A 22,912-nucleotide genomic window follows, 5' to 3' on the forward strand; every position below is an offset into this window, starting at 1 on the left:
GTAATTTTAGTGTAACAAAAATGTTTATTGCTACAGTAATACGTTTATTTTCAGTTTTCTGTTCGATGCTATCTACCAACACCATATAAATATAACAAACACGTTCTATGGTTGCATGTCTATAATATGTTCTATCTTCTATCTATGTTTACTTACTATGTATTCGAAAACTTAATTTGAGTAATATATGGTAGTATAATATTATTAATATTAATATTCATTAATCGCAATATGAATGAGAATAGTGCTTTCTTTTAATCACAATTCTAATAAATTGAACTTGAAAGTATGTGTTTCCCAGAAAAGTAGGTGGTTCCCAGACTATACAAATAGGGAATTCCCAGAAGTTCACGCTTTTAAACCTACACTTTTTTTCAGCCAATAGAATTACTGGAAATCGGTTCAAGGTCGTTACGCCGTTACGCCGATACGCCGTTTTGAGGATAGTGTGGATGCACCCTCAGAGTGTAATTTTGTATCGAATAATGTTAAAACACAAATACGACGATCGATTTAAACGAAAAACATTTTAGGTACTACTACAACGAAATCATAGTACCGAAATAAAAGTCTAAGTACTCGTGCAATTCTTTGATACGACGATCTGTTTTCTTAGGTACTTCTACAATGAAATCATGAACCGAAATAAAATTTTAGGTACTCGTACAATTTTTTGGCACGACGCGACGCGCGACGGTCGAATCCGACAAAAATTTTTTTTAGGTACTTCTACAACGAAAGCATAGCATTCAAATAAATTGTAAGGTGCTCGTACATCTTTTTGACACGACGATCGATTCTGATGAAAACAGTTTTAGGTACTTCTACAACAAAAATTTATAAAAGTTTATAAAATAAAAACTAAAAATAATTTTTCACCGTTTTTTTTTAATTTTCCGTAAGTATATATATTTAGTGCTAGAGTAAGAATTTTTTTATTTCAAAATAATTATATTCGGTTTTTTCATAATATTGTAGATTTTATTTTAAATTTTAAAGCTAATCGTTAAAGCATCCCGTGTTTATTTTTTTCTTAAATTCTGCATTATCTATGGATCACAGGTATGGATAAATAACAGCATACCCACTGTATATTTTAACAATATTTTTTTATTACCATTCTTCGATACCATTCTTCTTTGGTGATACTTACTATAGAGATAGAGAAATGAGACGTCGACGTCAAACGGCCCAAAGGAACCGCAAGGAATCCATAGGGGATTTACAGAATTTCTGTATATATCGTTTTAACCGTTAAACGGTCTTTGGTGTCGTCAGTCTGAGTTGAAATTTTCCGGTGAAACATATCAATTCACCTACATATTTCAAAATGAATCGTGGAAAGAGAATAGCGGCTTTAGCATTACAACCAAAAGGTAAGTAGCATTAATATTAGTAATTTTTTTATTAATAATTAATCTTTTAACGTAAAACTATATAGATTGTAACTTTTTGAAATAATTTTATTAACATAAGAAAAATACATTTAAAGAAAGAGTAAGGAGTTTGCCCCTGGGGATATTTCGACTAAAGTATAATTACTTATTTTTCTTATAGTTTTTATATTTAAATTATAGGACAAATTGTCAACATATTTTAAGAGTAATCAATATCAAATTTTAACCGTTAAAATTTGAAAAAATTTCAAGTTTAAATCATAACTGACATTTGCTAAGCTGAACATAATTATTAAATATATTTCAGCGTGGATATATTATTTTTAAAGTTATTATTTTACAGGGTTATATTTTTTGAGGAGACATATTTCAGGTCACCCTAAATAAAAATGTATACAAAATATGTTTTTTTTTTAAAGGCGCTATAGCGTGTTCCTTGTTCTTTATGATCAGTATTATATAAAAAAATATGCTGTTAGTGGTAGTCACATTTAAAAAAATATTTATAATTAGTATACAGAGTGATTCAAATTTATTTTCGCACTGCATTATAGCTTTTTCGATATTTTGGTTAAAAATATGTTTTCCATTTATTATTTTAAAATATTAAAAAAATATATTTTTCATTTTCATTTATATAAAATATGCAGAAATGAGAGAAAACTCATAATTTTTTAACATGCTTTAATTAGTTTCACCTGTAAATATGTAGTTATGTAACGGAATATGTACACGTTGCTATCACCCACTTTAAGACGCCAATTAAACAATTGAAACAATTTACACACGTATCTAGGACCACTAACAATAAAATTAGGGGTTGCTTTTGAAGGGATGGCTTGTCAAGGAGGTTGTTTTGGTTGTAGAAGGAATGGCTTTAGAGGGAGAGCATTTCCAGAGGTTTGTATATGCAGGCATTTGTATGCGGGGTAGTTTTTGGGAGGTTTTTCAATGTTTGACGCATGCTTTCTGACAGAGTAGGTTTTTAGGAGTCGGTTTTAGTGTGGTTTCTAACGAGGTGTTTGTAATGATTTCTTGACGCGGTATATTTGGGGCAATTTTGGAGTTTTTTTTGATGAGATTTTCACTTTTTTAGGGGTTGAAGGGGTTGGGTATTTTTAGACATAGTTTTTGAGGGAGTAGTTTTTGAAAAATGGTTTCTGAGTGGGTCTAAAAGCTTGATTTTTAGTTTTTTGAACTATTATTAATTTGTTTTATTAATATACAGGGTTCCGGTAATAGTGCGTCGGGGATATGTAGCTCCTAGAATAAAAAACTTGGAAATTTTGTTTAAGTGCAAACCTAAAGTATGCGCTAAGATGTATTTCAGGAAAATATTTTATAGAGTGGCTTTAAAAAGTGAGTGGATCGGGATGATTTTTTTTAAACGAAACACCCTGTACATTATTGTATTTCCAGATCACTTTATATAATCCTAAGATATGAGTAAATATATTTCGATAGTTTCAGATATATTAATAACTAAGTAATAAATCAATATTTTTCAGCCTTTCTTCAAAAATTATTAAAAATACAAGAACTATCCTGAAAACAAAACTATATTAGGTTTTTACTTTAGATGGTCTGTACTTACTTGGTATAAATATGGTAATCGTAAATCATACAGGATGCCCGTAAATTCTACGCTAAAGTTTCTAAAATATAAAATAATTTTTCTTCATTTTTCTTTAAATGGGAACACCCTGAATATTATTCTTTCAATAGATGGAGAATTAAAAAAATGAATATTTTTTGTGTTTAGTGTATTTAAAATTGTTTAAGGTTTGACAGATATTAGCGGTTTTATATTTCATTTGGCATTTTTCACAGTAAATTTTTATCAAAGCCACCCAATGATTTTTCTCTCGTATTTTACGGTTGAAAGAGCCATATGAAATAATACTGCGTGCATCTGCGTAACCATTAAAAATTTTGAGATACTTTAAATACAAAAAATGTACATTTTTTTTTAAAAGATACGATACAGGGTGTTCCGTTTAAAAAAAAAACAAAGAAAAATTATTTTATATTTTAGAAAGTTTGGCGTGAACACCCTGTATGATTTAAGATTACAATATTTATAGCAAAGTGAGTATACAAAGTGCTACAAATTCGAGGTACGAGCATTGGTATCTCGGTAACCGTAATAGATACAAACATGGTTAAATCGGGGCAAAGTTGCGCTTTGGGATGTTCACCAAGATGCCATCAAAAAAGTTTTAAAAATTTCAAGAATTACTGAGTTTTTTTGGAAAAAACGGATTTTTCGGAAAATCAGTTTTATTTTTTCCTGTCGTTACTTTTTAGAAAATCAAAAAAGTAATTGCCCATTCTCATAGCCACTTTATTAGGGCTATCTGATAGTATTTTTGGATTTTAGAATTAGCTGATAATTTGTGAGATACAGAGGCCAACTTAATTTTTTTAAATACAGACCTGCACTTTTTATTTCAGACGTGGAAAGAACTCTGTCTCCTGAGTACAATACAATATTTTTATTTATTTATTAATATCTCTGAAATTATCGACATATATTTACTCATATCTTAGGATAATATAATGTGATCTGAAAGAAAGCCAAAAATGTAATGATATATAGGGTGTTTCATTTAAAAAAATAATCTCGAACCACTCACACTTTTTTGAGCCACCCTGTAGAAGTTAAAATATTTTAATAAAATAAAATTACCGCACTTCACTTAAAAAACTACAACTTTAATCTAAAAATAACCATATAATTGAATCACCCTGTCAATTGCCATATCAATAAAAATATTTTTAAAATTAGCGCTACCATTGTAATTCCAGCTTACAATAATATTTTTGTCGTTAAACGTAAACACATGATGTTTTTTTTTGTTGCTTTTTTAGGCTTTAATAATTAGTAATTTAGTAATTACTGTTTTAGTTGTTAATATTGAATCAGAATCATTTGAATTTTATGAAGATAGTTCAGTACAGGAAACATCGCAATCGAAGGGTAAGTCGTATACAGCGGCTTTATAGTTTTTGCTTTGTACATTGTAGCAGAAGTAAAATCTGTAAAGTTTGGTAGTAGTGATATTTAATAAAAAAAGTGTTCAATTAGATTTAAGTTTTTAATCATTATATTTTGAGATATTCTGAGTAAAAAATTTAATTCAACAGTTAATTAAATCATTTACACTAAATGTTTCCGGGATTTCTATGGATCGCGAGATGTTCGTTAAAACAATAAAAGTAACGCGTGGCCAAAGCTCGGCGCCCATGTATACGTACCATAAGATATACTATAGGGTCTTCCTTAATGACATGCTAATATTTAAGAGTGTGATTCTTGGACCTATTCTAAGAGAAAAACTTCTTATAAATGTACGTCCTAAACATTTTAATTTCTGAGATACAGGGCGGTAAAACTTTCTAAAAAAATACTTTTTTTCATAACTCTGATTTTATTATAGATATCTGTATGAAACATGATATACGTCATCTATGCATCAAAATACCTTTTTTGATGTACAAGAAATATTATTTATTTCAACCAGTGCCGTCCATACGGGTTTTACATTGAGTATTTTTGAAGAAAAAAATGGTACACCGCTGACTTCTCTTAAAATAAAAATAATTTTCAAAATCCCCAATCATTTCTAAACAGTTCTTATCTCTTGATTTATTTCGTCCGACGTACAGTTTTTGCTTAAAAAAATTAAACTCAGTTTACTGCAGAATCAAATCGCTGAATGTGTGATGCGGTGACTGTTGCTGAAAGAAAATTAAAAATTAAAACATTTTTTTGTATATCAAAATATGCATTTTGATGCATGGAAGACGTGTATCAAATATATCAGATATATTTAAAAAAAAATTCCACCCTGTATCTGAAAAGTTTAGGATATACATATGAACTTTTTTTCTAAGAATAGGTCCAAGAATCACGTCCTTAAATATTAGCATGTCATTAAAGAACACCCTGTATAATAAAATATAATTTAAACAATAATTTAAGACCTAGTTTACCTTTAGTTACTGAAAAATCACAAAAAATAGTGAGTCTTAAATAAGTGCAAATATTTTTAGGAATAGTATATTTCGACCCCAGAACCATGATTATGAGGTTTTTTCTAAAACATTTTTTTTGAATTTTTTTTAGTTTTTGGTATAAAACATAATTTGTTGATAATATGGCAACATAGGTAGTAGATTAAATTTACAAGAAAGAAAATCCAGAAAATATCCAGTGGTTCTCAAAATTTTAGCAAAAATTATTTTTTTTGGAAATTTTCAAAGTTGGACTTACTTGAAAAACGGCAAAGAGAAAATATGTCTCTTTTATAGAGATCTGCCAGCCCTGAAAATATTTGCACTTATTTAAGAATTTATATTCTTATTATATTATTATTAATTTTATAGAAAAAAATGGTTTGGATTATTACCACTTTCCTGAAAATGTTCAAGATCTGTCTGGTACCACTTACATATCACCTTCAAATAAATCAGAAGCAATCTACTCGGCACTCTGTAGAGATAAAAAATTAACAAAGAAATTTATAGACTTACCTCAATGTGAAACAGATGCTGAATTAACAGAATGCAAACTAACAGAATTTCAGTTAGAATCGTTACCTCAAGTCTCACTACCTAACAAAATTTTCAATTATCTTGAGAATGTTAAGAAGGAATATCCCGTTGATGAAGATATTGATTTAAGTCATGGCCCTGAAGAATCATCAGGAAGTGAATATATACTTTCCAATGCTTCCTCTAGCACAGATTCATCGGTTCTAACCAATTCAAACACAGAAACACCAAACCTTGTTAAAAAATCATCAACGAAGAATAAGCTTACTGTTTCTAAGTATTGTAACAATGTAAGTACTTTTATAATTTATATAACTTCAAAGTAATATTAAGTCTGAGTTTAGCCACTTATAGTTTGCTTATTATATATATATATATATATATAGTTTGGAGTAAAAATCATAAACATGAGATCTGCATAGAGCTTTTTCGAATTTCAACTTTAGTACGCAAATTTATTCGTTTACATTGCAGAAACAATTCCATTTAATTTATTTCAGTTACTAAAATTTTAAAAAATATTTTTTACGTTGTTACCAAATTATGTTGGGGAATGTATAATTAGTCTTAATTATTATATTTTATATTTTTTTTAGGTAAATGATACACTAGTAGAAATTAAATATCCAGAATACAAGGTGCTTTGTATTTTTTGTTATACGGAAGTGGGTCATTTTACACGTCATTTAATGCGACAACATCTAGATGAACCAGATATTCAAAAAATAATGGCAATGCCGGCAAAAAGTGCAGAGAGAAGAAAGGCTTTCGCAGCTTTAAGGAAAAAAGGTCGATTTTTTTTAGCCCAACAAACCAACCATATTAATCCGATTCAATTGCCTCGGAATATATGTAGTCAAAATAAAATGGAGGATATGGAATCCAATTATTTTCCTTGTAATTATTGCTTAGGATTTTATTCCAAAAGTTACTTGTGGAAACATAAGAAAATGTGCAATTCAAATATAGATAATATTCCTACGAAATCGAGGTATCACTTATCAGAATCTCAGACCTTTTTGGCTGCAACAGGTTTACTGGGAAATTATTTGAATAAGAGTCGCCTTAAAAAAGAGGTTCTCAACATAATGCGGCCAGATGCAGTAAGCAATACTGTTAAGAAAGATGCACTGATATGTCTTTATGGTGAGTCACTGCTCAACAAGCATAAACGAATTCAGATTAATGTTCACGTCTCAAACAAAATGAGGGAAATGGCTAAACTAAAAATTTCCTTGGAAAAGATGATTTCATTTGAAAACCTTATTTTTATTCTGAAGCCGCAATATTATGATAAGGTATTGACTAGTGTCAAAATTATTAGTGGTTATGATGCCGAGAAGAAAATATTTAAGGCCCCTTCGTTGGCTCTCCACATGGGGACAAATTTACAACAATTATGTAATATAGCCAAAAAAGCCCTTATTACTAAAAATCCATTAATTGGATCTTTTGAAGTTAAAAAAAGAAAAGAAATATGTAGAGATATAGAAGAATTTTGTGACATTATTAAAAATCATTGGTGTAATGACATTTCGAGCATCGCAAATAAAATTTTAAATGAGAATAAAAATATCAAACCAAAAATAATTCCACTAACTCAAGATGTAAAAATGTTTAATGAATATGTTATAAAATTAGCTAGAGAAGCTTATCACAAATTAATTACTAACGAAAATCTAGTACCAAATTATAAAATACTGGCAGAATGTACGTTAGCACTAATTTTGATTTTTAATAGAAAAAGGATAGGTGAAGTGCAATTTTTAGAAATTAAAACATATGAAAGTGATTTTTTGGAAACAAATCAGCACGAATGTTTGAATGCATTGACAGATTTGGAAAGAGCCGTATCCTCATCATTCAAAAGAGTAATTGTATTTGGCAAGGGTAGTAAATCCGTGCCAATATTATTTACTAAACAGATGCAAAATTTTGTAGACGCATTACTAAAAATCAGAAAAACAACAGATATTGTGCCACGATCAAATAAATACGTTTTTGCCAATCCCGGATCAGCTGATCGATGGATAAATGGGAGTTTAGTTTTGAGAAAACTTGCACATAAATGTGGAGCTAAAAATCCTGAATACCTCACGAGTACAAGGTTGCGGAAACAAATTGCAACTATATTGCAGGTAATCAATTTTGAAAAAAATGAAATTGAACAGATGGCAAAATTTATGGGACACACGGAGAAAACTCATTTAGAGTTTTACAGGTAATGTTAGTTATCTCTATGCTTTCATATTTAGTCTCAATAATATCATTCATATAGTAAAAAACTGAAATAAAAACAGAATAACGAGATATATACATTTTTTAATTTAATTTTTTGACAATCCTATTTTTAAATTCTTGTAAAAATTCTTGTTAGTTATATTGTTACACAAATATATGTTACAGACATTATTTTATATCTGGAAATGTTCTATTATTTTAAGGCTTCCAGAAGATGTGTACCAAACTGCCAAAGTTGCAAAAGTTCTTCTTTTGATGAATGCAGGAAAAGGTGTGCAATTCAAAGGGAAAAAACTGGCAGATATAGAGTTGACAGAAAATGAATATTTTGACGATGACGAAGTAAATACAAAAGACTCCAATGAAGAAGAGGATAAGGAACCGGTTCATATAGATAATATAAATACTGAAAATATAGAAACAGAAAATACAAAAACAGAAAATATAGAAACAGAAAATACAGAAACAGAAAATACGCCACTTCAGAATGATGCAAATATTTCTACTGAAAATTTCATTAAAACAAAAATGCGTCACTCTTGGACGCAAAAGCAGAAGCAAGTAGTTTTAAAATCATTTAAAAACCACATCAAAGAAAGGAAATTGCCAAAAAAAGACGAATGCTTAAAATTAATGAATGAGAATAAAACATTATTTAAAGGCTTAGATTGGTCCAAAATCAAGACACTGATATATAACACATACCGTATTAAAAATTTGTAATATTACTATAACATCTTATAATACAATCATACAGTGTTCTTCAATATTTATTATTTCAGATTTTTTCTCCCATCTTGTTATAAAATATGCAGGCAATTGTGATGTTCATTTTTAAAATATACCGTATGATCGGAAAAAAACGGCGTCAGCGACGGCTATGAAATGAAGATCGCAGTCATTTTATATGTAAATTTATATGGGGAATGTCATCAGTCACCATTTCCCAGCCAACTGGACGCCGTTTTTTTCGATCATACGGTATTTATCGATATACAAGCTCGTGCCTCTCATTCGACGCGAATGCTCCAAGGAGAACGACAGTTTGTATTTATTTTGTTGTTTGTGATGGAACACCCTATATTAACTGGTTTTCGGATTCTAGGAGAAAGGTGAGTTTTATTAGAGAAGTAGTGGCTAAATGTATGGTTTTTGACATATTTAACATTTTCTAAAAATGAAGAACAATTTTTAAATTTCAATAAAAGCTACCTATATTATGTATATTATTAGCTACTAATATGTAGTTAAAATAACTATTATACCTTAAATCAAATTATAACTTTACCCAAAAGTTATACAGGGTGAGACAAAATTAATATTTAATATTGGTCACTTTTTTAAAAAAAATACTCTTTTATGTTAAATGGAACACCTAGTACATTATTCCAATATCCAATGGGCAATTCATGTCTCTTCGAAATATTATTAAGGTAACCTACCCGTCAAACAAAGATTTTCCTAGATATTTTAATTTTTATGATTTAGTGTCAGTAGATCTTATTTTATTTCATAAATATAGGTGGCTATGATATGTCTGACGTATAAAAATACCTAGTAAAATCTTTGCCTAAGGGATAGGCCGACGATTTTAAAGATATCTGATACATAAAATATCGGAATAATATACTGGATGCTCCATTTAAAATAAAGTAGTAACGCGCTTTTAAATGTAACTATGTTCAATATTAATTTTGTGTCACCCTGTATAACTTTTCGGGTCAAATTTTAATTTGGTTTAACATACAATGACTATTTTAACTAAATATCAGGCTATAATGGGTAAATTACAATTTAGGTAGTTGTTATTGAAATTTAAAAATTATTTTTAATTTTCACAAAATGGAAAATATGTCAAAATTCCTACATTTTAGGCATATGTGTCTTTAATGAAAGTCGCCTTTATTTGTCCACCTAGAATCAGAAAATTAATTAATATACAGGGTGCCCCAAAAATAAGTGCAAATATTTTAACTGGTAGTATATTTCGGCCTCAGAAAAACGCCCATGAGGTATTTTTTGCAAAAAAAAATTTGAAAATGATTTGGAATTTTTTGAAAAAAAATTTGGAAATTTTTTTAATTTTAAGTTAAAAAACATAATTTCTTGATAATATGGCAGCATAGGTAGTAGCTTAAATTTACATGAAAGAAAATCCAGAAAACATCCAGTGGTTCTCAAAATTTTAGAAAAAAATGATTTTTGGAAATTTTCAAAGTAAAATAACTCGGTTATTTTGGACTTATTTGAAAAACGGTAAAGATAAAAAATGTTTCTTTTGGCCAGATCTACCACCCCTTAAAATATTTGCACTTATTTCTGGGGCACCCTGTATAGGGCATTCCATTACAAAAAACAACTTTCATGCGTAATTTTTATTGGGGACACCCTGTAGAAATTTATATATTTTGCTAAAATGCTTTCAATGAACCTACATACGCTGCCAAAATTTCATTTCGGTATAAACTACCGTTCTACCTGGAGCCTCCGCGTCGTATGAGAGGCGCCACCCTGTACAGGGTGATACAAATACACTTTATACTAATGTAAAATACATTAAAAAGTGCACTTTTATAGCCTGCATGTTTTGTAATAAAAGGTTGGAGTGAAAATTTGAAATATCAAACCTTATAGGAAGTTTTTTCGAAACACTGTAGATATGCTTATAACTAAAAAATATGTATTGTTTTCTAGATAAAAGTTATTTTTTTCAGAAATGTTGTTTTATTTATAAAATAATTCAATGAAATTATCATTTATTATAACTAAATTATTATAACTAAATTTCTAAAGTTATACAATTTAATATATACAGGGTGAGTTTTCTACGATGTTCTCTATGGGTATCTCGGAAACTACTGGAGATAGAGAGTCTGTCAAATTGTGAAAGAATTGCAATTTTGTGAGGTCAAATATATGCGTCTTTCGGATTTTTGAAAAAGTTTATGGCTTGATGATGAAGTTTATGGATCGATTTGGTGTCGAATCAAAATAATTCACCTAAATTTTTAATTCTTTAACTCAAACGGTTAGGTCGAGATTTTCAAAAAAACCTGTTTTTTTCAATTTTATTTTTATTTTTATAGTAGAATTCAAAATTAGGTAATGATTTTTTTACAGAAGTCTAAGATATGAAAAAATAATACGATCATGATTCTTAAACGAAAAGCCGACTTTTAGCGGAGGAAAGAAAATTAAATTTTTCATTTTTTGACCTTCGTGAAATATGTCACTCACTAAAAATCGTCAGAAAACCCTATGAGAGTCAGTCTACGTTTTCTAATAAGTTTGGATAAGTTATAAGATAACCGAGATACTAAGGATACTCTATAGTTTACTCACCCTGTACAATTTTCGACCATTTTCAACTGGCTCTTGACCTGAAATGTTTAGTCAGATATACAAAACCGTAAATAGCAAAATTAGTAAAAATTTTATGTACTTTTATTCTCGATAGTAAGCTTATTCTAGAAAAGTTTATAACTTCCAAGTTATCTAAATAAACATTTTTTCATCCATTTTTTAATATTCCGTTACGAAAAACACTGGTCTAATGTTTGCTATTGCTATATTTACTAATGACATCGAAATGAATTTATTTAGAGGTCATTGATATTTTACTATAAACTAGCTAAATATTTTTGAATATTATTTTTATTTTTTTTTGTTCTTTGACATTGTAAACATTTATAAATGTTTATTTTAACAATAAGACTGGCAATATTATTTGTATAATATTTTGTATTATCTTTTGTTTGTTTGTTTGTGTACCTTGTTTTTTACTTAGTTTGTTAGTTTACCTTTGTCTACAAATTGAAAATTTTTTTGACAATAAAGGCATTTATTTATTTATTATCGATTCCGACGAAAAAAAAAATTAAGGTACTTCTACAACGAAATCATAGGATCGCAATAAATTTCACTTGTACAATTTTTGACCCATCGCGCGTCGATCGAAATAATTTTGTTTCAAGTATTTATTAGCCGAACGACCGCTTCCGACAATAAAAGTTTAATTACTTCACAAGTCCAACGATAACAGCAATTTAGACCTTAAATTATTTATATTTTTAAATAAAACTACTAGAAACAATCTTAAAAGAATACTGTTTTCATTTTTTTTTCTGAATCTCTTAATATTCTGATTAGTATAAGTATTTTATTTTCTAACAATTATAACACGCTCATAATATCCTCATTTCCCTTTAATAGTTTGCTTTACGGTGTTGCCGATTCTTGGGTCTGAATACATCGATTCAACGTAAATCGGCTTATACACTTATACTAATGTCGAAGGTGGCGCCGCCCGTGACAATACCGGTGTACCCCCAATCGTATATAAAAAACATAAAACCATTTTTTCAGGCCCAGCTGAAATTTGGTCAGGGGAAGTGGGGAAACCGTTCTAGACGATAACCACTGAAATCGTACTCAGACCCGACCCCGGGCCTGGAAATGTCGAAATCGGGTCTGAGGCCAATGAAGCAACGTAGTTTTTGGGCTCGTATAAGCGGTTTAATAAATCTATAGCATATATATATATATATATATATATATATATATATATATATATTATATATTGTTATATATATATATATAGGTATATATGCATATATATATATATATATATATCATGTAATAATGAAAACTTCCAAGAAAAAAGGCTGGTATCACATCTAATCCGGCTCGAAGGACCAAATGTAATCTCTCTAAATGGACTGTATAATACAAATTGATTTGAGTCCGTTTGTTAATGGAATATTATATTTATACTATTTTTACAAATCTAAATAATATCTTGACAGATTGTAAAAATAGTATAAATATAATATTCCATTAACAAACGGACTCAAATCAATTTGTATTATACAGTCCATTTAGAGAGATTACATTTGGTCCATTCGCGCCGAATTAGATGTGATACCAGCCTTTTTTCTTGGAAGTTTTCATTGTCGAAGAAAAACGTTCTATTGCCGACCTGCCGTATTTAGAAGTTGTGGCATCTACGTTGCTGTTTGAAGTCTTTAATGCAACGATGGATTGTTGATAATATGGTTTTGGTGGTTGTTGAAAGCTGAATATTTAGTCAAGTGAGTTCGTTCCGTTAAGGAGATAGGGGATATATATTTGTACTCATTGCTTTGTGAGATTTTTTGGGTTTGTCTAGTGTTTTCTTTCAGTTTTTTTAGAGAAAATGTCAAGAAATTTGTAAATTAAAACGCCAGCGCGGTTTTATTAGAGGGCAATTAACCCGTCTCAAGAACTATTTACGATCAGTTGATTCCAAAACCCTCACGGATTTGGTGCTAAGTCAGTTGCAAAAGTAGATTTGATAAGGCAGAAACCTCTTTTTTGTGTCAATTTGATGAATATCAAAGAGAAATTGAAGCATTGCTGTATCAGGACGAATCAATCTCTGATCAGGAAAGTATAAAAAAATATTTTAGATATAGAAAATAAAGAGTATGTCGAATTTGAAAACGAATATTTTCAAATTATAAGTCAGTTAAAATTATTGCTTCCCGGAATGTTAATTCAAAAAGGTAATAGTAATGATTCTAATAGTGAAAGGTTTTCTCTCGCCTGCGTTTGTTCAGTCTCCCTAGACAATCCAGATTAAAGTTACCAGAAATAAAAATTTCATCTTTAATGGTTCATTTGAAAATTGGTTAGGTCGTGATGCATTTCAAGCACATTGTGCATGATAATCCTCAGTTAAGAAGTAATGTTGAGAAGTTTTATTATTTAAAAATCTTTTTACAAGATGAGCCATTACAAGTTATAGCAAATTTACCAGTTACTAATGATAATTATTTGATTGCTTGGAATTTGCTTATAGAAAGATTTGAAAATAAACGATTGATTATATATAATTACATCAAAGCATTGTTTGATTGTCCGAATTTAATTAAAGAATCTCATGCTAATTTAAGAAATTTATACGATTTATTTAACAAAAATTTAAGGTCTTTAAAAAGTTTGGGCCAAGCGACAGAAAATTGGGATACTTTAATTGTTTATATGCTTGTTAATAAATTTGATGGGATTACTCGAAGAGAATGGGAGTCACATTCTATAACTGGCAATTTACCGACTTTCTCTGATGTAAATTTGTTTCTAAAACTAAAATGTGAATTATTAGAGAAATTAGATAATTCTATAAAGGAAAATAAACCGTTTTCACAAATGTTTTCACAAATGTGGACGCCTCAGAAGGCGATCTAACCAACTTGCGCTTCTCGTTGGTGGGCAAGGGATGGGCATCTCCTGCTCGCATAGGGGGCAAGTCTGCAGGGGAGATAATGGTGATAATTCCCTAGTTACTACTTGCGTGACCAGCGCCCTGGCCTGTGATATCCCTATTGGGGGTAGTGGTGTTTCTGATGCCAACTTTGTACAAACGTTCTCACCACGCCTTACCAATATGGCTGATACAGTCATCTTTGATGCGGATGCTCACCACATCAATGTGCAATCCCAGTTGTACACCTGTGAAACAGGGGGCGTAGAAGGGAATGGGATACCTGTCATGCATACCATCTTTGCATGTTCCGCTGCCCCCATACAAGCCATGGACAGGTCCACGCTGACCATTCATACTGGGCTGGCTAGGAAGCTTGGTTTTATAGATCCTGCATTATTCAACCCCTACAAGAACGGTGGGGTGATAAGCGACCGCTTTGTTGTGTCAGCTATCATGCCCAAATTTAAGATAGTAAATACTACTGCCGCTCGATTTATTGCAGAATACCTGACATCTTCAGTAGAGTACTGTGATAACTATTTGATGTACGCGAAGATGTACTACCAAGCTATGGTTGCAGATATTGCTATTGCCATGGGCCTCCAGCCAGCGGTAGATCCCTTTGAAGCTGGCAACGCGCCCAATTTTGTAAACCTTTCAGCCCAAGCCCTGGATTGGTCACGCGTGGCCAACCCTATTATCCGTGGAGATATCACTTTCCTCCAAGGTGCTGATTATGACCCCGCCGATCTGCAATACTTGTGGTGGCTTTCCCAGCCTGGCACGAGAATGTCTGTAGAAGGTGGCGCTGCAATTCCTGAGTGCTGCTATGTATCATGGCCCGCCATCCCAATAACGGCTCTCATCCACGGAGACCCCCCAGCTCAGCCCGCCGCAATTGTGCTTCATCCCAACCAAATATTTACTTTTATGGCCAAGATGGCTGAATCGCGTGGTGAGTGGGGCTCCGCATTGCGTGGGATGTACTTTGCCATGGACCAATTGGGGGTTAACTACAACCACGACCCAGATATAGACAATGGGCGATGGCACTTCCTGTCCACCACTTTGTCCTACCACTCACCCAGAGTGCCAGCTACACAAGACTACAATGTGATGTTGCGCGCGCTATCCATCAGGCCGGTTGAGAATACACCTGCTAAGAGGGAAGTGGAAGCCTTGACAGTGTTGAGTGGATCTAATCGTACTAGGATGTATGCTTTGTACAACCAGACGCTTACCACTCTGACGACCACTGTCATTTACGATTACAACTTGAACACCAACCTATTGGTGCAGTGGGGGCAGGGGGCAGCACAAATACCCCAGGCTGCAGCAGCAGTCATAGGTAGGTATTCCAATGCTGATGTCGCCAGGATGACTGAGCCATGCATCCTAACGCAGGTGAAGTCCCTGTTCACAATATTCATTGGGGTGTGTGTGCCCAATCAGCTATACCCTGGATCCAACTGGCTGGGCATGCCAGGGGCTTCCGCGAATTGCGCGATCGCTATGATCGGTCAAGCCCCAAACCAGCCACCGAGAAGGGGCAACCCTCTGGTCATAGACAACTGGTTGCTTCAGCGGCCTCTTGACATCGACATAAATAACGAACTAAATAAATTTATAAACGAATTTGACAACAGTGAGGACGTGATAACAGACAATTTTTTAACACACACACAAATGATCGTTGATAATACCGATAAAAAACATAGATGATAGTGTATCTTCCAGTTCAAAAGATAATTTAAAAAATCATTTAGTAACCCTACCTGTTAATGATTCTGATGACGAAGAATTGATATGTTGTTCACAAAAAAGTAATCCTAAACATATTGTGGGTTGGTCATCTGCGTTCAAACAGTCACAAAAACAACTGTAAAACGTTGAAGAAAAGGGAATTCAAGTAATAAAATCAGCTTTCAAGGAAAGGATAATATTTTACAGATTAGTTTCCGAAGAAAATATTTTAAATGTTAAAAACTATTTTAAAATATTGGAACAAAAGATTCTACAGGTGTTTGACAACCAATTGAAAAAACATGTTTGTCTTAAAATTAACATGGAACTTTTTGGTTATTACTATAACCCCAGTAGCGATAATCATGATGTCAAATCGTTCAATACACCTTTTAAAATAATTTGTAACAGCAGTGCACAAAGGACTTAATAGAAGATTTTTTAACAATTATTGACCATAAGACTGATGAATTCGCAGAAAAGGACACTTTTTTTTCTTGAAAGTTCATTGACCTTTGGAGTGGAAAAACTGGTTCTCAAGGTTAAGATTTTCTTATAAATGGATAAGTTTAATATAGAATATAACAAGAATAAAACTTGAGTACGTGTGGTACAGAGATATAGAGAGACGACAGAGGTACGATTTTGTGTATACTATTTTTTCTACTATTTATTTACAGGTAAATATTTTTTTAAAATGGATCACAAAATTAATTTATTGCAAGTTGTTGCCTTTAAACTTTTCAAGTCCTCGTGTTATTTTAAATACAGAATCAACTTCTATTGACACAAAACTGGATACTACTACAGACATCAACATAAATAACGAACTAAATAAATTTATAAACGAATTTGACAACAGTGAGGACGTGATAACAGACGATGATAAAATGTGATGAATTATTAACATGGTCTTCTAAGGAAAAAAAAATAGATGATAGTATAGCTTCCAGTTCAAAAGATAATTTAAAAAATAATTTAGTAACCCTACCTGTTAATGATTCTGATGACGAAGAATTGATTTGTTGTTCACAAAAAGTAATCCTCAATATAATAGAAATAATAATAATAATAATAATAAGGGGGTGCACGTTGTCACCTCCACGCGGTGCATCCCGGGCAACGGACTATTTTCCGGCTAACGACAACATAACCCCCTGAAAAAGCCAACCACCGTCTCAGGGTGAAAAATTGGTTCCAAACTCAATGGAAAAAGCCTCGGACGAACGGCGTAACGGTCAAAGACGCCGTGGGAACATTCAGCTTGACCAAACCAATGACGACACCGCTAATCCACCTGGACAAACCGCTGAACGTGCTTTGCCGGCTGATCAGCCGACAACCACCAAAGCAGGCCTCCCAAGGCAACGCATGTGTTGGACAACCGAAATGAATAAACACATCATGCATTGCTATTACACCGCAACTAAACTAGAAACCCAAACCATATTTAAACAGCAAACACAGACCATCATTAAGATAACAAACCAGTCCCTCTCAGCATACATCCACGAAAACAGTACTCTTCAAGACATTCATACGCTTCTATACTGCGCAGCTGCGACTGTTGTTGAAAATAATAAACAAAGACTAATAACTGAAGTAAGAGAAAAAATAACAAAGAAATCCCCTCCTTGGCTACGAAGAATACAGCAAAAAATAAATTCATATAGAGCAGATATAGGTAGACTAACACAATACTTGAGGGGAAATCCAACGAAGAAAATTATAGGAAAGCTACACAATTTAATAAAAGAAACCAACTGCGATGAGAACAACCTTAAGGAAAACTTAGAAATAATGAAACAGAAGCTGGCAGTATACTCCGCAAGACTTAAAAGATGACGATGAAGACAAACAAAAGAAAAACTGATAACAATATATTCGCAAATAATGAAAAAAAGTTCTATAGCAACCTAGAAGAAAATAAAAAGAATAACCTTACTAAGCACCAGCTTAGATATCCCACGCAAGAAAAAATTGAAAACTTCTGGAAAAAAATTTGGTCTTACCCTGTACAGCATAACGACAAAACAGACTGGATAGAAACGGAAAAAGATACACATAGAAATATAAAAACCGAAGAAGAGATAATAATAACAGAAGAAGAATTCATAACAGCAATAAGAAAAACCCATAATTGGAAGACACCCGGAGCAGACCACATTCAGAACTTCTGGTATAAGAATATGACAAGTGTGCATAATCAGCTAATTAAAAGCATTAATCAGGTAATCCATAATCCACAAACACTGCCATACTTTCTTACAAGCGGAAAACATATATAAAACCAAAAAGTGAAGAAACAGAAAATCCGGTTAACTACCGACCAATCACCTGCCTCCCAACTCTTTATAAAATAATAACATCAATCATAACAAATATAATAGACAAACACACATCAATTAACAATATAATAGCAGAAGAACAGAAGGGCTGCAGAAAAAACGCGAAAGGGTGCAAAGAACAAATAATTATAGATTCAGTAGTACTACAAGCCGAAAAACAACAAAGAAATGTATATACATGCTTTATAGACTACCAAAAGGCGTTCGATTCTGTGCCGCACAGCTGGCTCCAGAAAACATTAGAGATTTATAATATATCACCCATAATACGAAATTTTCTATCACCTATAATGAAGAGTTGAGAACCGTCATACATCTAAACCAAGAAGACAAAAGTATTGTAACACAGGAAATTCCAATAAAGAGAGGAATCTTTCAAGGGGATTCTCTAAGCGCGTTGTGGTTTTGCTTGGCACTCAATCCACTTTCCAACATACTAAAACAAACCAAACATGGATATCAAATTAGAAGCCAAAAAAGAACCTTGCATACCATAAACCATCTGTTCTATATGGATGACATAAAAATATACGCTCGAACCAAACCACAACTAGAGTCACTCATTCATATAATAAGCACATTTAGTGATGACATCCATATGCAATTTGGAAAACCAAATGTAAAACAACGTACATTGAAAGAGGTAAATGGAAGGAAATTGATCCTATTCAAACAACAACAGGTGAATACATAACAAATATGTCAGAGAACGAAACATATAAATATCTACACTAACTTACTCTTTCGGGATAATAAAAGGGTCCCAAACAGAACTAGAGGCTATGAATAGACTAATTCGAACATCACTAACTAAATACTGTATGAATCATCCAAACGCCAGCATAGAAAGGATTAATATAACACGATTGAATGGAGGAAGAGGAATTGTCAACATCAGAGAGCTATGTGAGAAACAAATAGAAGGTCTTATTAAATACTTCCAGACAAAATCAAACAGTTCGCTACATACCGCAATAATAAATGCTGATAATAACTATACACCACTACATCTAAAAATACTTCCACAAAACCATTACCAACAAAGCAATCTCGAAACACAACTAATTAACAAATGGAAATCTAAAGCTTTACATGGAAAACATATTGCAGTAATTGAACTACAACATGTAGACAAACAGTTAAGTCACATGTGGCTCAAAAAGGGACAACTGTACCCCGAAACGGAAGGATTTGCGATAGCAATCCAGGATGATGTCGTAAATACTCTGAACTATAGAAAATATATATTAAAAGATGGAACAGTAACATCAGACGCGTGCCGAAAATGCCACCTTGCACCGGAAATCATCGAGCCTATTACAGCAGGATGTAGTCTTCTGGCAGCAAGAGAATATACAGACAGACACAATAACGTTGCAAAAATAATATACAAGGAACTGATTAATGTACACAAAATACAAACCACGACCCCGTACTATCAATACCATCCACAATCAATAACTGCAAAATGCATTCTATAAAGTTTATTACGATCTCCCCATTCACACGGATAAGACAATTAATGCCAACCGACCAGACATAGTATTTATAAACAAAACAAAAAGAACAGTATATCTCATTGATGTATCCATACCCAATAATAACAACATAGAGCAAAAGTATAGAGAAAAAATCGATAAGTACACACCACTGGCTGAAGAGATTGAAAGAATCTGGAAACAAGAAAAAGTTGTTATCATACCACTTATCATGTCCACAACGGGAATAACACCAAAAACATTTATACCGCTACTGAAAACCCTCAATATACCGGAATACACTCACACTGAAATACAAAAAGCAGTCATACTTAATACATGTACCATAGTAAGGAGATTTCTCAGTGGAAACCATGCACCTAACATACTACAATAGCCAACTATAGATTAAGAATCTTCCAACTTGGCTTAGCCCGTTGGAAAGATGATCCCCGACAAAGTCGAGAAAATGATACAGATGAAAATAATAATAATCGTCTTTATTGAAGAAAAAAAAAAGTATAACATTACATATATTATTACACATCATGCAACAAGGGTGGCGAAATTTAACAAAAAAGTTATTCTCGCGTCTGCTCGCGATGTTCCGACAATTTTATAGTTAATTCTAAGTCAATAGTGTGTGGTTTGTGTAAAAATAAGTTCCATTCGGCTTGCGTTAGTCTAAGAGACGAAATTTGTAAAATTGTGCCCAAAGTAGCTAATATCTATTGGTTTTGTGATAATTGTGAGTTGTGAGACAATTGTAAATAAAAATCTGCCTAAATTAAATGCAGTACCGGATAGTACGCATGTCGATATACGTCTATGCGAAAAAGAAATCGAATGCTTAAAGAGAGAAGATACTAACTGACCGTCTACTTCAAGAAATGGAACAGTCCAATGACCTCCTGAAATCAAAAATGAATCACATCTTAAAAAATGGAATGCAAGATAAGAAGAATTCCGAAGCAGGCCAAGTTTTTTTGCCGACGATTAAACCTAGCAGTTCCTACAGTGCAGCAGCAAAAAAGAATTTAAACACTGATTCATCGGTATTGTTGATAGAAAACCGAGATGGGAATTCCGACAATATTTTAGAAACTATTGTAAATACCATCAATCCTGCGTCACTAAATGTATGTATCAATGGTACAAAAAGAACAAAAAACGGTGCAGCAATTTTCTGTAACAAACAGTCTGATCTTGAAATTTTAAAAGACGCTTTAAATTCAAAATTAGGAAAAAAGGTAAATGTGAACGAATCAAAAAAACTCAATCCTAGAATACTAATTCGTAACGTTAAATTGACAACTGACCTTGCTAGTGACAATTCCATACTTGATAACATATTTTTATTAAACGATTTTCAAAATTTTAGTGTATCGGACTTTAAAATTGTTACAAAGTTAAAAACGATAAATAATTTGTGTAATATTGTATTGGAAGTGCCGTCTTTTATCTATAATAATCTTATTCAGAGAAGTTATATTTATATAGGCTGGCAACGGTGTTTTTTGACTGAACACTTAAACATTACTTAGAAAGATTGGAAAAAACGTTAAGTTACCTTATATATACCCTGCTATTCAAAGAATCGGGTTATACAATCAAAAACCCAATTATAGACACATGAACAACATACGAGAGATTGAAAAATGGAATTAAATATATTGAGAAATGAAAATTGACATATCAGATTTTTTGGCAAGTATCCACAGATAATCATAAAGAGCACAACGGCATTTGGTGTACGTTAATAGCTCTTGCTGCATGTGCAGTTTATTTGATATACCAAAGCTACAAAAATAATACAGATTCAACATTCTCAACGTAATAATCCTATGGAAAATTTAATACCATTAAAACCGCTACGTCTATACAATGATGCATCTATTGATTAGCACAGGACAATTAAAGAAAAAGTCATTCACCGGAATGAGAGGCCATAATATGCGACGAAAGCAATTAAATAGTATAAATGTAACCAAAATTCTATGACGCCATCAATGCCCTGTCAATCACAATGGCCCGTAGAAGGTTAAAACGAAATCAGAAGCAAAGAAAACGATTGGGAAAAGAATAATTATTATAGTTTATATAGCGTGTTAGCCTTATATAAACATAGTCCAACAAATTATAGATATATGTCAAAGGTTTTTTGCCTTCCATCGGAAAAGACTTTGACAAGACTCTTGAGAAAAAATAATGTAAAACGTGGATTGGAATTTTAAAACCGGAACTAAATAGTTCAAAAAAATACTCTGGATAAGACATGTGTACTGATTTTTGATGAAATGAGTATAATGCCAAGTTTAGCTGTAAATCAGTACACCAATTCTATTATAATAACTATTATTTTAATTAAGGATGAAAATAATTTAGGATTTCCAGTGGCATTTTTGCTTTCCAACAGGTTGGATCGGATAATTCAAGAATTTTTTTTAGTGCTCTTTTAACAAAATGAGGTAAACTAATTGAAGCAGAATATATTATGAGCGACGATGACCCGAAATATTATAATGCTTGGACCAAAGTGATAAGTACTAATACAACACCTAGAAGACTCCTTTGTACATGGCACATTATTAAAAATTAGAATATTTAAGGAAAGGAAATGGAAATGCGAAAAATATTGACAGAAACTGATGTAACAGAATTTAAGGATCACAAGGATAAGTTTTTCAATCATTTGGGAGAAGGAGAAGTGAATTTCCTAAAATATTTGCACAAGTATTACATTTTTAATATATTTTCTTTATTCTAATTATATTTTTTTAAAATTATTATTTGAAGAGTGAGGAAAGAATTGTGATGTGGGCTCATTGTCATAGGATCAATGTGGGGATAAATACCAATATAGCAATTAAAAGCCTAAATAAACTTTTGAAGTACAATAAAATA

The 22,912-nt window shown here is 31.9% G+C and overlaps 2 protein-coding genes across 2 annotated transcripts; both read left to right on the forward strand.

The window, feature by feature from the left end:
- Positions 1 to 1,066: 1,066 nt before the first annotated feature.
- Positions 1,067 to 7,710, forward strand: LOC115889422. The gene is made up of 5 exons (XM_030909410.1): positions 1,067 to 1,376; positions 4,306 to 4,377; positions 5,787 to 6,244; positions 6,551 to 7,636; positions 7,696 to 7,710. The coding sequence occupies exons 1-5, from the start codon at positions 1,331 to 1,333 to the stop codon at positions 7,708 to 7,710; spliced, it is 1,677 nt and encodes a 558-aa protein (XP_030765270.1). The 5' UTR covers positions 1,067 to 1,330.
- A 24-nt stretch (positions 7,711 to 7,734) lies between these two features.
- LOC115889423 lies at positions 7,735 to 8,918 on the forward strand. Its single transcript, XM_030909411.1, has 2 exons — positions 7,735 to 8,175; positions 8,399 to 8,918. The coding sequence occupies exons 1-2, from the start codon at positions 7,880 to 7,882 to the stop codon at positions 8,916 to 8,918; spliced, it is 816 nt and encodes a 271-aa protein (XP_030765271.1). The 5' UTR covers positions 7,735 to 7,879.
- Positions 8,919 to 22,912: the final 13,994 nt, after the last annotated feature.

Source organism: Sitophilus oryzae, unplaced genomic scaffold, assembly GCF_002938485.1.
Source record: "Sitophilus oryzae breed Bouriz unplaced genomic scaffold, Soryzae_2.0 scaffold_813_pilon_pilon, whole genome shotgun sequence".
Classification (NCBI taxonomy): Eukaryota; Metazoa; Arthropoda; class Insecta; order Coleoptera; family Curculionidae; genus Sitophilus; species Sitophilus oryzae.

Coding starts and splice junctions, on each gene's coding strand:
- LOC115889422 (XM_030909410.1), top strand. CDS start 1,331: ATGAATCGTGGAAAGAGAATAGCGGCTTTAGCATTACAACCAAAAG. Junction 1,377..4,305: donor TTTAGCATTACAACCAAAAG/GTAAGTAGCATT, acceptor TTACTGTTTTAG/TTGTTAATATTGAATCAGAA. Junction 6,245..6,550: donor TTTCTAAGTATTGTAACAAT/GTAAGTACTTTT, acceptor TATTTTTTTTAG/GTAAATGATACACTAGTAGA.
- LOC115889423 (XM_030909411.1), top strand. CDS start 7,880: ATGCAAAATTTTGTAGACGCATTACTAAAAATCAGAAAAACAACAGAT. Junction 8,176..8,398: donor ACTCATTTAGAGTTTTACAG/GTAATGTTAGTT, acceptor TATTATTTTAAG/GCTTCCAGAAGATGTGTACC.